General features: G+C 41.8%; 1 protein-coding gene across 1 annotated transcript in view; it reads right to left on the reverse strand.

The window, feature by feature from the left end:
- Positions 1-17,223, reverse strand: part of DSG2 (desmoglein 2) — a 48,705-nt gene extending 31,482 nt beyond the window's left edge. The window contains exon 1 of the mRNA XM_017497990.2: positions 16,908-17,223. Coding sequence (XP_017353479.1) covers positions 16,908-16,952 — 45 coding nt within the window. The 5' untranslated portion in view covers positions 16,953-17,223. The remainder of the gene's footprint in view (positions 1-16,907) is intronic.
- Between the last annotated feature and the right edge of the window lie 2,725 nt (positions 17,224-19,948).

Consider the following 19,948-nt stretch of genomic DNA (forward strand, 5'->3'; position numbering starts at 1 on the left):
CTTTCTTTCTTTTCCATTGTCATTTCAGGTTCTTTGCTCTCCATTCCAAAGAGAAACTCAAGGAGAGCAGAGGTTCAGCTTCTAGTGTGCACTTCTCTGAGGGAGATGAACAATTACGGCCAATTCTCTATTTTATGATCAGATATATGATCTCTTCTTTATTCTGTTTACTATTAACTTGCCCAGCTAGCATGACCAGAGATGTCTCTAACCAAAGTGGTGCTCCCCAAATTTACATATTTTCAAAGGTGGCATGGTATGAAAAGAAAGGGAAAACAATGCTGAGATAGATCACTTTTCTCTGTATGTTGCTGGGGCAGGAATTTTTGAAGGGAAAAATCAGTGCCTGGATCCGAGAGGTCTCAGTGTCCACATCATCAGGGAACGGTCTTAAAATTTAATATAAGAATCTTGTCCATTCTTTTAACCATCAGACTCTTCTCTTTGATACAGGCCATATTAAGGAGTTGGCTGAACTAAATATTTGCTACTTTTACTCTTCCCTACAATCTTACTGGCCTTAGTAAGGGGGTATAATATTATCTGTTATTTTAAGTCGATATTATTATTCTGACCAAATGTCATGTGTTTTATTAGGATATGAGAAAATGGAAGTAATTTATAGTCCTCTAGTCAAAAGTAAAATCATCATATGAGCATCTTCATTGATTTTTATTGGAATTTACTTTCTAGATGTGATCTGCTCAGAAATGCAGAAAATCACATGGTAACAAACAGTGCTTCTTAAACTTTAATGTGTATTTTGTTCGCTGGGGACCTTGTTAAAATGAAGATTCCAATTCAGTAGGTCTAGAGGTCAGCCTTACACTTTGCATTTCTAACAAGGTCTCAGATGATAGCAGTGTGGTTTTTTGCACCAAATTTGAGTAGCAAGATTGTAGAATATAACATGAAATATCATGTGTTTTTTTAGGCACAAACAAGTCAACAAAATCTGCCTTATTCATTATTGTTTCAGTAGTCAGCACAAGAATTTCTGTCACTCTTGACTGCTAATATCTTGAAGGCAGAAACTCATAAAATATATTTCATTAATGCATGCATTTTTAATATTAAAATAATTTTAAATTACAAACATGTATAAAAGCAGAGTAAATAATACAATGAACACCCATAGAGCTAACATCCAGTTTCAACAATTACCTAGCACACATTTTTTTAAAAACATATTTTTACTTAGGAATAATTTTAGATTTACACAAATGTTATAAAATAGTACCAGGAGTTTCTGTCTCCATTTTCCCCATATGTTAACGTCGTAAATATCTACTGTACATTTGTCAAAATTTAGAGATTAACATTGGTGCATTTAGCTAATGAACTGTTAACTAAATTCCACACTTTACTACGATTTTACCATTTCCCCCACTAATGTTCTTTTTCTGTCCCAGGATCCAATCTAGATTCCACATTTGGTTATCACATCTCCTTTGTTTCCTCTGGTTTTTGACAGTTTCCCAATCTTTGTTTCTCGTGACCTTGATGGTTTTGAGGAATACTCTCTGAGTATCCTGCGCAGTGTCCTCCAATTTGGGTTTAGGTTTATCTGTTGTTCTTCTCCTGATTAGATCAGTATTATGCATTTTGGAAAGAACATCACAGAGCTGAAGTGCCCTTTTTAGTGATAAAAAAGTATGTGACCATACTGTCTGGTATGCAACATCCACATGACACCATGGACTAAGGTAGTGATTGCAGTTTCTCCACTGTAAAGTTACTATTTTTCCCTACTCCATTCTTTGGACGTGAGTCATTAAGTCTAGCCCATCCTCAGGTCAGAGGAAACTGGGGAGGAGATTCTGCCAGACAAGTTGCTTTAGTCTGAATTTCCTTATCTGTAACAGGAGAGCAATACATACTCTGACAGACATTTTCAATTGTCTGGCTTCTTGCCATTTTCTGTCATCTTCAATGTTCATGAGACACTATTTTATACTCTCGGGTAGATCCTGCCCAGCTCATGGAGCTGAATGACTGGTATGACAAAGCATGGAACATATGCCTGTTTACGTTGATAGTGGCTGGTTTAGGCATATATGTGTAAGAGAATTTTGGCCAATGGGATATCAGGAGACACTACAAAAGATTGTCCTCACTGATTAGAAGAGAAGCGCATACATAACCTCCCTTTTTAAGTGCCTCTGGGGACTGCTGAGTGAGGACGTGACATTTGGAATAGTTACAGCCATGTCGTGAGCATGAGGGGAAAGCTAACAAAATGCTAGCGAAGCCAAACTGAAACCATCAAGTCTTGAAGTTACAGAATTGTTCAAATACGGAGCCGCTCTCTCTAGACCTCTTCTCATATTAAATATTCTTTACTTTAACCTAGCTTTAGTTGGATTTTGTCACTTGCATCTGAAAGCCACCTCGCTAGGATACATCCATTTTCCAGGGCTATAAAATGTAACTATTGCAGTGACCGGCATTCAATAAATAGAATTTATGATGACATTTCCTCAGTTCTAAGGCTTGCGTGGTCCTCGTCTTAACATTTCTGCAAGTTTGAATTAATTCATACCCTCAGTTTTCTGAGCTTGTAGGATATGATAAATAAAGTGTTCTTACCCTGTTGGATTCTTACATACTGGGGAGACAAAGACAGATCAGCTTTTGATAAAAGCTATAAAAAAAAAAATTAGGCCGGGCACGGTGGCTCAAGCCTGTAATCCCAGCACTTTGGGAGGCCAAGGCGGGTGGATCACGAGGTCAAGAGATCGAGACCATCCTGGTCAACATGGTGAAACCCCGTCTCTACTAAAAATACAAAAAATTAGCTGGGCATGGTGGTGCGTGCCTGTAATCCTAGCTACTCAGGAGGCTGAGGCAGGAGAATTGCCTGAACCCAGGAGGCGGAGGTTGCAGTGAGCCGAGATCACGCCATTGCACTCCAGCCTGGGCAACATGAGTGAAACTCCGTCTCAAAAAAAAAAAAAAAAAAAAAAAAAATTAAACCAGGGTCAGGATAGTATAGAGCGACTTAGAAGCATGGGAAAACTCTCAGAAGGGGCTGCATCTGCAGAGAAACCTGAATGGTATGAGGAGGCCAGTCAGGCAGAGCCCTGCAGAAAGAACACCCAGGCCATGCAGTGGTGAATCAGTGACGATGATGTCAGAGGCACAGGCCAGTACCCAGGCACGGAGAGGATTTGAGTTTTATCCTGAGTGTGAGAGGAAGCCACTGGAAGCTTATATGTTTGGAAATGATACAAACCAGTTTATGTTTGAAAAAGCTCGTTGGTGCTACTATATGGAGAACGGGCCATAAAGGGGCAAGAACAAACGTATAGAGACCACATGGTAGTCACTGCATCACTGCAGAAGTGCACACAGTAGATGACACTAGCTTGCACCCCGGGGGTTGTAGCAAAGATGAAAGAAAGTAGATACCTTTAGTGTCTGTTTTGAAGGCAGAGGCAACAGAGACCTGTGAATGGAATGAATGAGGGCGAGAGTAGTCAAGATGACCCTTAGAATTTTGACCTGAACACCTGGGTGAGTGAAGGCACCATTTCCAGAGATGAGACAGAATGGGGAGATGGAGGGGATAAGTTGGAGGTGGGGCAGGAGAGGGGGTGGTGTTGAGGGAGGGGTGAAATGGGAGGTAAGAGCTGTTTTTATGTGTTCTGTGTGAATGGCTGGTTGGATATAAGAGTTAGTAGCTCAGAAAAGAAGTTAAACTTGGAGATAAAAATTTGGGAGGCATCAGTTGGTTTTAGTTAAGGAACTGGGATGCATTATTAGAGGTTTTGTACATCTTTAATGTAATGTTTCTTTTCTTCTCTCAAAAGGCTATTATTAAATTGATGTGCATCTAAGGAGCCAGTGTAACACAGGCAAGGCTAATCCGTGCTGTGAATCGCGACAATGGCTATCTAGGGGGCTCGTAGGGACAGAAGGGAGCCCAAGGGGCCTTCTGGGATGCTGGCAATCTGTTTCTTCACCTGGTTACTGATGACATGATGTTTTCAGTTTGTGAAGATTCAGTGAACTTGTGATATGTGCACTTTTCTGAATGTTACACTAAAACGTTTAAAAATGGATGTGCATGCTAAAGTCAAGGTTGTCTTGGAATTTAGGTAATAGGGTTCCACTATTTGCATTTTTATAGCACCTATTGCAGTAGCCTGTTTTTAGTAAGGTGTGATGGACTGAAATATTTGCTTCATCCGTTGCACAAAAAAGAAAAAAGAACTGCACCAACATTTTGTCAATGGTGGAACTGTTTATTTGACTGAGCAAACAGTTAAGATCTCAGCCACTGCTTTCTAAATAATTTGGATCTGGTTCCTTCAGACCCTGTATCTCACAGAACACATCCTTAATTCAGACCAGTGGTTCTCCACTAGGGGCGGTTTTGCCCTGCCCTGCTCCTCCCGCCGCTGGGTATATTTGGTAACATCTGGAGACAGTTCTGGTTGTCAAACCAGGATTGGGCTCGAAGTGGAGGAGATGAGTGCCAGCGGCATCTAGTGGGTAGAAACCAGAGATGCTGTCAAATATCCTACGATGCACAGCATAGCCCTTACAACTAAGTGTACTCTGGCTCCAAATGGCAAAGTGCCCAGGTTAAGAAACCATGATCATGATTCTCTGATTGGAAGCTACTGTAATAACTAGGGTCAGGACAATCATAGAAGTTGCAGAGGCCTGTGGAGATTCTGTACATCTCCAGTTGGTAATATAGGGCAAAGTAACATGAATGGAATAAGCAGACACTCTCTGCCTTAGTCCTCCATTCCCACTCCCTGGCACTTTTTAAAAAAACCTGTCCACTTTGTAAGTTTGAGTGACCTCCTGTGGGGATGCTTTCAAGGGGTTTCGAGCATTAGATGCGTGACTGGACATGGTGGCCGACACGGCTTCCTACAAACACTAAATTTGTGACTTTTTTTCTCACCAGGAACTTGGTGACAGAAAAATGTCACCTGCAACATGCCTTTAAGACTGACGAGGAAAAGCTGCTAGTTCCTGTATCCAAAGCAGTGTTTTCAGATGAACAAAATATCCTACAAAAGCTTTTCTAATTTGCTAAACTCTAAAAAAATTATTTTAACTAGTTTTGCTGCTTTGAAAAACCTTAAAAATTTTTTTTCTACCATTGGATCCTGCACATCTTATAAAAACTGAACTCCCTGGTAACTGGCAAAATATTATTATTTTTTTTGTAGAGGCATGAGGGAATGCCAAACACGATCAATCAATGTACTCTTTGTTTTCAAGGTCAGCACTTTTAGAAAAGACTTCCTGTTCTGAAGTCACCTTGATGAGTCTAAACAAGAATCCAGGAGGACTCGTGAGTCACTGGATGACAGCTCCTCCTGGCTGATAGGTTCTCCATCAGAAGTCTTTCCTTTCAAGCAGAGGATCTTGAAGTATTCAGTGGTTTTATGGTGAGGTGATCCCTTAAGCTTTAACAGCTCAGACTAAGAGATCTTATTAAAAATGGATGTAGATAGCCAAAGGATTATAAATCGTTCTACTATAAGGATACATGCACACGAATGTTCATTGCAGTACTGTTTACAATAGCAAAGACCTGGAACCAACCCAAATGCCCATCGATGATAGACTGGACAGGGAAAATGTGGCACATATACACCATGAAATACTATGCAGCCATAAAAAACGATGAGTTTGTGTCCTTTGTAGGGACATGGATGAATCTGCAAACCATCATTCTCAGCAAACTGACACAAGAACAGGAAATCAAACACTGCATGTTCTCACTCATAGGCGGGTGTTGAACAATAAGAACACATGGACACAGGGAGAGGAGCATCATACACTGGGGTCTGTCGGGGGGAATTAGGGGAGGGACAGTGGGGGGTGGGGAGTTGAGGAGAGATAGCATGGGGAGAAATGCCAGATATAGGTGATGGGGAGGAAGGCAGCAAATCACACTGCTATGTGTGTACCTATGCAACAATCTTGCATGTTCTTCACATGTACCCCAAAACCTAAAATGCAATAAAAAAATTAAAAGATACACCTATTATTTGACTCAATCATTATCCTCCCACATACCTATGTCAGAGGATAAAATCAAATGTTCATACAAAAAAAAAAATGGATGTAGAGAAATACAAAGTAGTTTAAAATATTATTTCAACTTTGAGTCACCATAATGGCTTCTTATGTCCATTCAGCGAGAAATTACTACAAGGTAAGCAGTGTGCTCAATGGACCATCTTTATAACTCAAACACAGAGGACATAGCATTTGCCAGTGGTTCTTTAAACTCATGCCCATCTGAGGCCCATCATCTAACATCTGTGTTATTTTCTCTCCTTGTGTTAACCTTCTAATCAGGCAGAATGTTTTATTTATTTATTTAATTGCATTTTAGGTTTTGGGGTATATGTGAAGAACATGCAAGACTGTTACATAGGTACAAACATGGCAGTGTGATTTGCTGCCTTCCTCCCCATCACCTATATCTGGCATTTCTCCCCATGTTATCTCTCCCCAACTCCCCACCCCCTGCTCTCTCTCCCCTATTCCCCGCCCCCCCCAGAATGTTTTGTAATTCTTTTGTTTCTCCCTTTTATTGTACAGAAGGTTAAATCAAAAACTGCCCTGACGATCCTTGGTTTATCCCCAATCCATTTTTAAAGGGTTTTCAACTTTGGCTAAAATAATCTGAAGGAAATAAAATGAGATAAAATAAAGCCAGTGGATGCCACTTGTTTATTTTCTCTGGTCACACATCCTGATTTTTCTATTTGTTTTGGTAGAGCTGGAGGTCTGGTCTGTAGTAGTCTCTGCAGCCACAAAGAAAGTTCTGTAGTCTGTAGTCGTAGAAATGTACACATTCAGAAGAGTTCAAGTGACTCAGTGCAGTCAGGGCGAACCAATGATTTTGGTGATCTGCTCTGATAAATCTGATTTATATTAGAACTTATGTTAGATTTATGTTAGAATTTATGTTAAAAATCACCTATTGCACTTTTTTCTTCGTAATCTTATTTTGAGGATGGGAGAAAGAAGAGGCAGTTTTTATAAAATTTATTTTAAGGCCAACTGGCACAACTTATTTAGAAAATTCCAATGTAAAAGTCCAAGTTATAGATGATCTAGACATTTATATACTCCTACAGCAGTCTCACTCAACAACTGATTATATTTTTCACAATTGTTAATTAAAAAAAAAAGAGCAATATTTTGAACTTTTAATTTTTGAACTCTGAATTTGAATTTTAGATAATAATAAATATTTTAAGTCTGACAGTAATAAAGTATATGACTTATTAAAATCTTTCACCTGTTCTTCAGATGTTTGGGCTAATCTGAATGTAACAAATATGATTTTAGGTGAGTCATACTGAAGTTAGCTACCAAGAGGAAGACAGTTTCTTTGTAAACTTTTTATTAACTCACAGAATTTTAAAATATGCATTTAGCAATGCTTTGCTACATTTGACTTGTTCATACTGTGAATTCTTATTTCAAGTAAAATTTTGTGTATTCAGGGACAGTTCCTATTTTTTTCCCTTGGTATAGGGCTTTTTAATATTTAACCTTTTTTTTTTACTCTAGTTATTTTTGTTTTCTAGTTGGGTTGTTAATAGTGGTTTTCAAGCTCGAGTAGCATCAGAATCACCTTGATAAAACACAGATTACTGAGCCCCACCTTATAGTGTCTGACTCAGTAGGTCTGGATGGGGTCCAAGAATTTGTATTTCTAACAAGTTTCCTGGTGATGCTGATACTGCTTGGTCCCAGAAGTGGGAGAGAAAACCACTGTGTAAAATCACAGGGTAGCAAGAGAAAGGGAAGAAAATGAGAGCCTGGATAATTCATAAACTGCATAAGGAGCCCCTAGTTATGGAGAAATGTGTGAAAAGATGTATTCTAATCAGGCAGTTCAGGCTGAGCTTTGTGGCTCATGCCTGTAATCCCAGCACTTTGGGAGGCCAAGCTGGGTGGATCACTTGTGGTCAGGAGTTCAAGACCAACCTAGTCAACACGGTGAAACCCCATCTCTAACTAAAAATTCAAAAATTAGCCAGGTGTAGTGGTGCACGTCTGTAATCCCAGCTACTCGGGAGGCCGAGGCACAAGAATCACTTGAACCCAGGAGGTAGAGGTTGCAGTGAGCCAAGATGACGCCACTGCACTCTGGCCTGGACAACAGAGTGAGACTCTGCCTCAAGAGTAAATAGATAAAATAAAATAATAAAATAAAATAAATCTGGCAGTTCAGTAACTGAGTTCTCCCCACCACAAAAAGATTTCTCACTTTACAAATATTCACCAGCTACAACTAGAATACTTCAGGTAGTGTTTTCCCTGGTTTATACCTCTTCTTCTAGTTTAACTTTTACTGGTCCTAAGCATTGGTCACTTACAACATGTTTTACCATTTTATTGGTAGGTATTCACTATAATGGTCACAAATGCTTTTGGAATTAGGTGAAATATAAATAAATCTGTACGACAGACCTCACATAATTTGACAGACAAAAATGGTAGGTTGTTTCCAGATTTTTGCTGCAATATATTCCTGAACACTACACTAAAAAATAAAATGAAGAAAATGATTTTTTTTCACTGCGAAGTTTAAGAAAACCAAGAGCTTCAGACTGTCTTTTTTTACTATTAGATGGCACTGGCCTGTGAGTAAGGCAAACTGCAGGAACTACCAGAAACTGACCCACAAGCAACTCCAAGGTCCAAAGTGGGCAACAGGCATTTCACTGGTCTCAAATAAGTGGATCGGCAAAATTGAAAAGAGTGAAAATCAACGGCTTTAGAAAGTTGTATATATACTTTTGCAGGACTATATTTCTGAAATAAGGTAAATCTTAATTCACATTTCTTATTTTCCTTTCTAGAATAATTCTAATTTGTGGTGAAATTAATTATCTAGTTCCAGAAGTTTGGACCTTGTTGATGACTCACTGTAGCAAACTGCTGTACAGGCATTTGGTGCCAGGTGAACCTGGGTTTGATTCAGTTTCACCCATTATTAACTTTCACTAAATCCATTGACTGGCACACAGCGGATATCAAAAATATGTCAGCTTCTTGCCCTTACATTCCTCTTTCTCCACTGTAAGCTCCAAGATTGCAGGGGCAGTTCACATTGCCCTTAGAAGACAGTTGGTTATACAGGAGAAGCCCAACTTGTGATTGCTAAATGCATAAAAGTTAAATAAAAATTTACTACTTGGCCAGGTGGTGGCTCACACCCTTAATCCCAGCATTTTGGGAGGCCAAGGCAGGCATATCACGAGGTCAAGAGATCGAAACCATCCTGGCCAACATGGTAAACCCTGTCTCTACTAAAAATATAAAAATTAGCTGGGCATGGTAGCGCATGCCTGTAGTCCCAGCTACTCAGGAGGCTGAGGGAGGAGAATCACTTGAACTCAGGAGGCAGAGGTTGCAGTGAGCCGAGATTGTACCACTGCACTCCAGCCTGGAGACAGAACGAGACTCCATCTCAAAAAAAAAAAAAAAATTTACTACTTAACCTACCTAGTCATTAAATAATTCTCTTATGCACATGAAATTCATGTCATTATTCCAGCTTTTCTAAATATAGAAAGATACTTTAGGTCACATTTTTAAAAGAATATGGCTGTGTCCAAGGCATTTAGCTAGTTTACAGATAAAAGACACAAAAATCTTGCTCTGAAGAAACTTATAGTTTAGTAGGAGGATCAAACTACCATGAGATAGGAAATCTTAATTGTGTAACTGACAGCTATAAAAATAGTTCTGGGGAACTCAGAAAAGGCAAGATTACTTCCTTCTGAAGACAAGATTACTTCTGGGGAAACCAGGAGATCTTTAGCAGGGAGATAGCAATGGGCTTGGCCTTGGAAATGGAAGATAATCTGCTTCTGTGCCCATAGGAGAAAGGGAAAACGCACAGATGAGTGACTGCATGTGCCAGAACATGGAGATGTGAGGACAAAAAATGAGAAGTAGTGCAGCTTAGCACCTAGAACTATACGATGGTGGCAAGTAGAAAATAAGGACAAGGGGTTGAGCTGAGGCTCTTCACTGATCTTATAAGGAGTGGAGAGTCGTTGCCAGCTTATGATTAGGGAGACTATGTCACTAGTGCTTCCAAAAGATTTTCTGGCAGCACTGAGCAAGATGAAAGGCAGGAGACAGTACAGAGATTAAAGTACTAAGCCAGGGAGATGGAATGAGGAACAGCATCAGGGGAATGGCAATGCGATAGACAGGTAGAGGTAGGAGTCTTTATGGGGACAAAAATCCTTAGCAATGCCCTATGTGAGGATAATAGGGAAGGAGTCAGAGGGTGCCAACGTTTTCAGGCTGAGTGGCTAGAAAGATGCAATTCCCAGAGGACAGATTGTAGCCATGTTAAGCTTAGGTCCTGGGGAAAGTATCTGATTAGGGAGGAGAGAGGCTGGACAACAGGAAGCAGGGCAGTGTGGCTCAATGACGGGCAGGGATTGCCTGACCCCTGGAGATGTTCTCAATATCCACACACACACTGTCCTAAGGGCAGCACCCTCTTAGCCACTGCTGTGTCTCCCACCGCTATTTGATGTCTCCTAGTGATGTATGTACTGCGTACCCTCCTCCGCCCCATTGTGCTTGGCCATAAATAAAGGGGATGAGAAGCACTGCAGGTTCCTATAACTGAAACGAACCCTAGAATACTGAGGAAGCAAAGGAAGGAGGGATCTGAAGGGAGAGGTGATAGGATTAATGGTGTTAAAAGATGATGATGACTGAGCTAGGACCCTTGCCCCGTTTCTCATTAGCACTTTTAGGGTCTAAGGAGACCATAAAAATGAGGCAGTGGGTATCAAACATTTCGTTGAATGTTTTTGTTTGCATTGTAGAGGACTTGAGAGAGTGGTGGGATGGCAGTGTGTTAGAACAAGGGAAATCTGAACAGTCTCATCTCCTCTCATCTCCATCCAAAACATTCCCCAGTCAGCCAGCTGGCAACTCCTTGACTGATGAAAATAATTCAGTCAGGTGATTTCGAGGAGAGACCTGGAACAGTGCTTGGCACAGAGAGTAGGTGCCCAGTATTTGTTGAGTGGATGAATGTATCAAGGCGTAGTCAACCTAAGAGATATTTGCCTTTTAAAAAGAGGATCCAGACAAGTAAAATAAATCCCTACTTAGAACCTCTTACTATTTGCCTATCACTGCTTCTCAGTGTGGGTGCTAAAAGCATTTTGGATAGGAAAATTCCTCACACATGGCCAATTCTTGAGGGTTATGCAGAATGCAGGAATCTTAGTATCCCTGCACTTTCGGAACTAAATACCAGGGGCATCCTCAGGTACCATGACAACAAAAATGCCTTCCCATTCCTTTGTCTCCCAAACCAATCTCCCTATGGCAGCCAGGCTGCTTCTCCCTCCCAGGTACCCCGTAGCTCTGGGCTTTTCTGCCTGGCTTTGATCTCAGCGTACCAAGTTCTCAATAGCTCTTGCCTCTCTTTATAACTGGGCAAAACTGTACTCAATCACTCAAATCCTATTTCTTCTTTCTTGATGCTTTCCCGACCATCTCAACCAAAGCCCATGTTTTCATTTACTTAGCGATGTGAATACCTCCCTAAAAACACTTCCTTGGCAAGTAGCTTTCTTGGGCTTCTTGAAGACCAATCTTCCTATACATTCTTTTGCCTCACGTTCTATGTTCAAGCAACAATGAACTTTTAAGATCCTCCGCAGAACCATGAACTGTTGTTTTCAGGCCTTTGTAGATGCTCTTTTCTCTACCTAGAATCTATTTCTCTTCATATCATCTCACTAATGTATAATTGTTCTCAGACACCAGCTGGGACACCCAGTGCTGAGACAGTTGCTCCTTCTGGAGGCTCCATGGTACTATGCTTCTCCATTATTACTCTTCTTATCATTACCCATTTGGAAGTTAGCCATTTACGTGTTGCACCATCCATTAGACTGTAAGCACCATGAGGGCAGAACATGTCTGGCTTTTTCTTAGTTCCCCATTGTTTAGCACACTGCCTAGCATCAAGCAGGGATTCACTGAATAGGGGTCATTTGTGTTTCGTTTCTTTTCTTATGGACACTTCTCATCTCACTACAGACAGTGGTATGAATTCTGTTGTTCCAGCCTAATCACCAAGCTTTGCATATGATGAAAACTTAATAAAAAACAAAACTGAGAAGATAGCTTTTCATCATATACAGACTATATGTTTATAAATTGTATCAAAGCTATTGAAATCTGTGGCATAGTGGAAGACAGGGGAAAAAAGGCTATGATTAAAAACTGCTCAACCAGCCTGACCCACATGGAGAAGCCTCGTCTCTGCTAAAAATACAAAATTAGCCAGGTGTGATGGTGCATGCCTGTAATCCCAGCTACTCAGGAGGTTGAGGCAGGAGAATCACTTGAACCCAGGAGCCGGAGGTTGCAGTGAGCCAAGATTGAGCCATTGCACTCCAGCCTGGGCAACAGAGCAAAACTCCATGTCAAAAACAAAAAACAAAACAAATAAAAACTGCTCGAATAGATCTAAAAGTCCTTTATGCTTTCAATTAACCTACGCGTCTTCCTTCCTTCCCCTCTTCCTCTTCCCTCTTACTTTTTTTTTTTTTTTTTTTTTTTCTGTTTCCCTCTGTCACCCAGGCTGGAGTGCAGGGGTGTAATCATAGCTTACTGCAGTCTCACCCTCCTGGGTTCAAGCGATCCCCCTAACCTCAGCCTCCTGAGTACCTTGGACTACAGGCATGCATAGGCATGCACACGGCTGACTAATTTTTGTATTTTTAGTAGAGACTTTTAGTAGAGACCAGCCTGGCCAACCTTACCATGTTGGCCAGGCTGGTCTCAAACTCCTGACCTCAGGTGATCTGGCCTCCCAAAGTGCTGGGATTATAGGCGTGAGCCACTGCGCCCAGTCTAAAGTTTCTAATTTTTATTACAATTTGGCAGTTTCTAAAAATACCAATATTCAACATGTAATTTTTCCCATGTAAATTTTTCTATGTCATAAACTATTTTGCAAAATTTAAATCAGTAATTCTCATGCTTACACTTCTGACAATTAGATCAATTGGGAAGTTTCTATAAATACAGATTTATATTGTAGTGAGCCCCACCCAGGGCTTACTACACCCACACACCGCAGAATATTAGCTTTGGAAATTCTAATTTAGCTCATCAGGGATTTCTAATAATCAGAGAGAATTTAGACCAATGAATGCTTGTGTCTTTTTGTAATGTACTTGCCTTAAGTTATAATTAAAGAAAATTTCTGTTAAGAGCTGCCATTTTCCCATTACCTACTAACTTTTAGAAACGAAAAACAGTAAGAAATCCCTATGTTTCTAAAATCCTTGAATATAATTGATTATTCTTATGGCTTCAACATTCACCTTCTAATTTATACTTAAATGTATTCTTTCATATGTGTTATTCAGTTGTATATTAGAACATTAAGCATAACTCTGATATTGGTAATTTATAGATAGTCGAATCCACTTGTTATAGATCAAATTATGTCCTCTACAAGATAATATATTGAAGTGCTAACCACCAGTGCCTCAGAATGTGACCTTATTTGGAAATAGGGTCTTTGCAGATTTAATCAAGTTGAGGTCATTATTTTGGGCCATAATCCATACAACCGATATTCTTATAAAATGGGGAAATTTGGCCAAGGGCACAGACACGCACAGAAGGAAGAGGATATGAAGAGACAAAAGAGAGAATACCATGTGCAGATGGAGGACTGGAGTAATGAATGCACCTGCAAGAGAAGGAATGACAAAGATTGCTGACAAACCACCAAGCACTTGGGAGAGCAAAGGAGGGAAACTGGTTTCCGAGGAAGCATGGCCCTGTCCACATCTTGATTTTGGATTTCTAGCCTCCAGAACTGTGAGATCATACATTTTTGTTGTTTTAAGCCATCCAGTTTTTAGCACTTTGTTACAGCGGCCCTAGCAAACTAATACCTACTAAATATATCCACCCACAGTATGATTTGCTGTGACTGAATCCTTAAAATGTAGTTTGATTTTAAAGCACTAGCTTCATTAGTCGAACCCAAAATTGAAGCAACCATCATGAAATCTCTCATTCATGAGTCCTCCTTGGCAATGTGGTGAGGACTATGAACTCCTTCTCAGATTAATGATTTCAAATTTATAAAATAAAATACAGGGGATTATCAATGAACCCAATTATATTGAAATAGTTACTAGCATTTTAAAAATACCAATTTGTGATGCAGCAATATCATGTATTTTGTTATTAACATATTAAGCAAAATATCTAGTAGAAAGTCTATTGGTAATGTTCAGAATAAATGGTATTTTGAGATCACTATAATATGATGTAAAGGGATTTGTGAATTCTATTGTGATAGTCACAGGTACTGCTCACACTACTGTGGCAGTGTCTTCCCTACACTCATAATTTAAAGAAATACTAAATTTCAGTCAGAAGTCAGTTAAAATATGTATCTAATTAATTCCTTGCCATCTCTAGGAACCCCCTGAATTCTACCTGTGAACCATTTGGGAGTGGATGGATTGCAGACAAAGAAACCTTGAAGAGGAAACATTCTCTAAATTTGTTCAGAAAATTATTTCTTTTCCCCATTTTGATACAGTTGACCTAAACGTGTCATAGCTGTGTGGGTGACCCAGGTACCTTCTGGTGTGTCTCCCTGTACTGTTGAGGAAAGTGAAAGGCTATGTGTCATAGACGCCATTGCAGGCTTTGTTCTGAATGTGGTTTGGCTTCAATCAGTATTTACATGAAATTTGAAAGGAAGTGAAGCAGAAGCTCTGTGCCTGCTGTGTTTGCTGGAGAGCAGATGCGGATATATGGAAAGCAGCTGGTAGCGAAAGTGGCACCCTGATCACAGCAGTTTCTAGACTGTGGGAGTGGCAGTGCAGTTCCTGGTCACAGGTGAGGCAGCAGCTCCCTAAGTGGTGTGGTTCTGCTGTGTGGCTTTGAAGTCATTATTGAGACCTCAAATGGGAGTCTTCTCAGTCCTTCTTACACTTAGGTAGTCAGTTTAGTGCCCTGAAATAAACCTATTCTTGCTTTAAACAGCTACAGAAAATTCTGTTATCTGCAACTGAACTCTGATCCAATAGACTACAATTTATATTCCAGTAAAGAACCTGTTTCCTTGGCAATTACTTCTGACAGATGAGTTGCTTTCCTTTTTTTTTTTTTTTTTTTTTTTTATTAACCAAAAGACTACAACTGCAAACACTGGGGGCAAAACGCTTAATTGCCCACTATCGTCTGAACAAAAAATAGACATACTCAAATTTATACTGCAGAAAGTTTTATAGAAAATACATAGAACAGTCCCAGAATTTTGCTCCTGTTCCATTGGCTATAGTTGCTTTCTAAAGGAGCTGTTTATTACTGCTCAATAAGGTAAAAGTATCAAATTGCTAAAGTGAAGGATATACCTAACGTGTTTACCTGCTACTCTGTGAGTGTACAAATTGGCCTGATTGCTATATTCTTTGAAGAGTAAAGGTCATTGCTTTTCATACATGGAAGGAATATGTAACTCTCAAAGTGAGCTAGGTGCTATATTAGCTTGGAATTCTCCTTAACCAAGAAAACACCAAGGTGAGGGGATTAGTTGCTTTGCCATTCCTGAGGCTAAAAACAAAGCCCCAAATCATGTCTTAGAAAAGTTTTATTGACCAAATGAGCTTGCGCTGAAAGTTACTTCAAAGATATGGGCAAAATGAAATGGATAAGTAGAGCACAAACATGAACTGTGTGGTAGGACTGGAGGTCCTAATTATCATGCTCTTCCACCTGAGAGTTCATGGAAATCTCTACATTGGATTTAGTAAGCCTTTTTCCCTTTTGAGACACACACACGATTTTCTTCCATATCCCACCACAATTCTGGGATAGAAGGGTTCATCTTTTGGAAGTTAGAACTTTGAAGACAGTGAATGTATTTGCATTTTCAATTTCATTTTCATCATCACATAAGAAAACTGAGTATGATTTTGCATCTAATCTCTGTGAACATATATTTGTGAACTCTCTGGAAGGTGAACCCACACCTATATTTGCAGCATAACTGTCACTTTATTAAAACCCATTTAACAAACCCCTATAACTGAGATACATACGTGCAACCCCTTAGACAAACAGACAACCAACAGTTTAAAATCCAGTTTAAGCATAAGAACTCTAGATCGAAGGAATGAACGTCGTCTCCAGTGGGGTCGGGGAGGGGGCTCTACACTTCGATTTTCTATAACCTTTTAAATGAATAAGCCTTCAAACTATTACACATGTTTATTATCTTTAATGCTGGAAAACTTTTGAAACATCGACTTTATAAACTTTAAAACTATCTTTATGTGGTTGATCCACTTAAAAGTTAAACTTTGTAAATTACACCTTTTTTAAAAAAGAAACTATTTTTAGCCTACTTTTTGCACTCTAAGAATACAGGTATGTTCCTGGTTTTCCGTTTCACTGGCGTGTGTCGGCGGCTAGAGGAACTGGGGAATCCTAGGGAAACAAGGAACGTGGAAGAGGCGCGAGGTGGCTCCCTACTGCCCCCACGTTTCCCGTCCCAGGGACGCCAAACAAAGCCCCCGACCCCCAGGTGTTCCCCGCCCCAGGGCTCACTACATCCACACACCACAGAAAAGGGCGCGGAGGCCTCGGTGTCGCGGGAAGAAAAACACAGCTTCGACAGGGCCCAACCTACCCTCCTGGCCCCAGCCGAGTTTTTTCCGAAGCCCCAGGTCGGGTCTCGCAGCAGCCTGCCCGGCCCTTTCCCACCTCGGGGCAGCAGGAGCGAGCGCCGGGCGGGCGGGCAGGTCTGGGCGCGAGCTCTAGACCTCGCCTGCCGACGCCCTCCCCGGCGGTGGCTCCCTCGCCCCGCTCGCGGCACTCACCAGGAGAAGCAGCAGGACACACAGGCCTCCCGGGCTCTGCGCCATCGCGCCCTCGCCTCCGCCTCCCGCCGCCGCCGGCCCCTAGCGCGCACTCGACTCCTCCCGGCCTCGGCCCAGCCCGCCCCGGCGGCCCGGCTTCCCCGCTGCGGCCGCGCGGCCCGGCCCTGCCCAACCCAAAGGCGCGGCTACAGGTGTGGCCGCCGCGAGAAAATGGAGCCGGGGGCGGCCCGCGCGGCTCTTACAGAGGTGGGGAGCTCGGCAGAGGAAGGAGGCGCGGGGTGGACTCCCGCCCCCTCGCTCTCGCACCTGGGGCCGTGACGTCCTCGGGTTGGGGACTGTGGGTGGCAGGCCCCGCCCCCCGTTCTCTCCTTCCCGATCCCCTCCTCCCTGGGGAATGACCTGGAGGAGGGAGCCCCCCGGCGGGGCTCGGCCTGGGCAGCGCGGGCCGCAGAGCTCCGGCCCAAGGACAAACGCTCCACGGAGCAGAGTCCTTGCGGGGTCCCGCGATCCGGCCCGGTGGCTGCGGGGGCCAGGTCGCCCCGCGCCGCCCAAAGGTCCCGCGCTTTGTGATTGTGCTTTGGGCCCGGAGCGCAGGTGGCGCTGGTGACTCGGGGACCCGCGTCCTCAGGGAAGCCGCGATCACTAAGCGTTGGGCCCGCTCTCCAGAAGCCGAAGTTGTGGAGCAGGATTTCAGGTGGCTGTCTCCGCAAAGGCTGCTCTTCCCTATGGCTCTTCACTGCTTCCAACAGGGTTGCGGCTTATCTGGCTCAGGGAGGAACAATCACCAGAGGTCAAAAAGGACAATTCTTGGGCTAGGCGAAAACTCTAGGGTGTTACGGAAGATATATATATACTGTTTGATATGATTTACAAATTCTATTACCACCACTAGCGATCAGAGTCTCCGCTCTAAGAGTAACTAGCTGGGTGGCCTCGACTAGCCTCTCTGGGCCTCAGTTTCCAGATCTGTCAAATGGGATTAATAGCGACCAACACATAGGGATGTTTTGAGTACGAAATGGGAAAATCTTATGTAAAGCGTTCTGCAATTTCTAGAGCTTAAAGGCTCAATAAATGATAATTGTTAAAATTAGAACAATGTGATTGTAAGATAAGATGTTAAACTGAAATCTTCTTGAAAAGCAGAAGCGAAGTACGGGCATCCAAACACTAGAATCAGCACCAGATTATGAAACTTCCAAGAAATGTAACTACTAGAGATAGTGGAGGAGCCTACTCTATGCGGGAAACCCACCAGGGGAGAAGAAAAGACACACACACAATACCTTTAAGGGGTAAACAACCTTTATCCCAATTAAATGGCAATGCAGATATAATAAGCAAATTATTATAATCACATTGCAATGGGAAGGTGAGAAGGGAAAAGATACCTTTATATTTACACTCATCAGACGAAGCTTCTGTCTGGGACCCTAGCTGTTTTTGTAACAAGTTGTTTGGTATGAGGACCAGTTGTGAAGGTCTTTTGCGACTGGGCAAGGAACACAAAAAGGTCAACTTGTTTTTGCCATTGTCTGTTGTTTTTCAATACCTAACGAATAGGAATAGATTAAATAGAGATTTTTTCGAAACAGTGCTGGATGAATTCCTCAAGGGGCTCACACGACCTGTTTCATAACTTGGTGACCATTGTTTGTGTTCATGTTCAATTGAGTTCAAATTTAACGTTTAACTTTTCCTCTACATTCGGCTTCAATTTGATATTCAATTGCAGGAAAATACCTTTACAGATACATGGAGAAGGCATAGTTGATATAGATTACAGACACAGGGTAAGCACAGGAGAATTAAAAGCACAGCGAATAAAAACAACACCCATCATGGCTTTGCGAGGAGAGTAATACTGTGAGAATTGTCAGGGATATATATATATATATAACATTCAGTATGCGGCAAGGTGCGAAGCCCTCCTTGAGCTGTGATAAGCATATCTAATGCCATTCCATTTGCAACACAACAGTACGAAGCTGAGCAAATTCATTTGATACCAACATAAGTCCAGGGCTACTATCATTAAGAACTTTTCTACCTGTAAGCTTAATATTTTAATTTGTTGCTGAAGCAGGACCCTACCAGCCGCAGGGAAGAATACTGTGATAGGGTACCACCCCCAGGGAGTCGGGTGCATTTGTAACCAGTGATGTTTGCAAGCATCTAGATTACTGGGGAGGGGAATATTATCCGGATGGTGAATGGAATTAATGGCCAACCCCAAGTGCATCTCCCTGTTCAGTGTGGGAACAGGTATCACCACCCATAGGATCCATATACCCAGAGGGCCCCATAGGGGACAGCAACAGAGTTACTGTAATTGTAGTGTACCAATGTGTTATTAAAGTAGGAAAGAGATTGTGTTTCACTGGGGCTAATGTTGTTGATTTGGAGTACATGTTGACAAGTGTCTGGCAGGAGAAACCCCAGAGTACCAAGACTAGGTTTGGTCAAAGGAAGTCTAAGTGGGATTGCAAGTGTTGTTGTGGTCCCACTGGTAGCGACATAGCCATTCAGAAATGTTAGCAAGGATGATTCTCCAAGGTAGCCCATTCCTGGTGGCCTCTGGCAATTCAATGCATAGCCAACATTGACTACGGTTGGTTTCTTCTGCAGCGGTGGCTACCCAGTTGATGAATTTAATCTTGGCCTCAGAAAAAAAGACACAGGTGTTGACCATTAGTAGATAGATTATTCCCGGTGATATCATTTTCTGTTCCCATAGCTACAAGGTCACCAGCCTTAGGGGCGGGATCCGGATCTGATGGATGCCGTATCCATGTTTTGGCTCCAGGATTTAAGCTATCTGTACCAGTGGATCTGAATCCCCCAGTTCTGTGTGTAGCCTCTGCTGGGGCAGAGATTTCCTCAGGGGTTAATTGTTGACAAGGTACCACTAACAATTGAGCTACCCGTATCTGCGGTTTTATAGCAAAAGAATCCAGAGTGGTATTGTATAACATGACCTTTAACTCTCCCTGGTAATCACTATTAATTATACCACCATACATTATAATACCTCTCATTGC

Source organism: Cebus imitator, unplaced genomic scaffold, assembly GCF_001604975.1.
Source record: "Cebus imitator isolate Cc_AM_T3 unplaced genomic scaffold, Cebus_imitator-1.0 Scaffold12, whole genome shotgun sequence".
In the NCBI taxonomy this organism is placed as follows: domain Eukaryota; kingdom Metazoa; phylum Chordata; class Mammalia; order Primates; family Cebidae; genus Cebus; species Cebus imitator.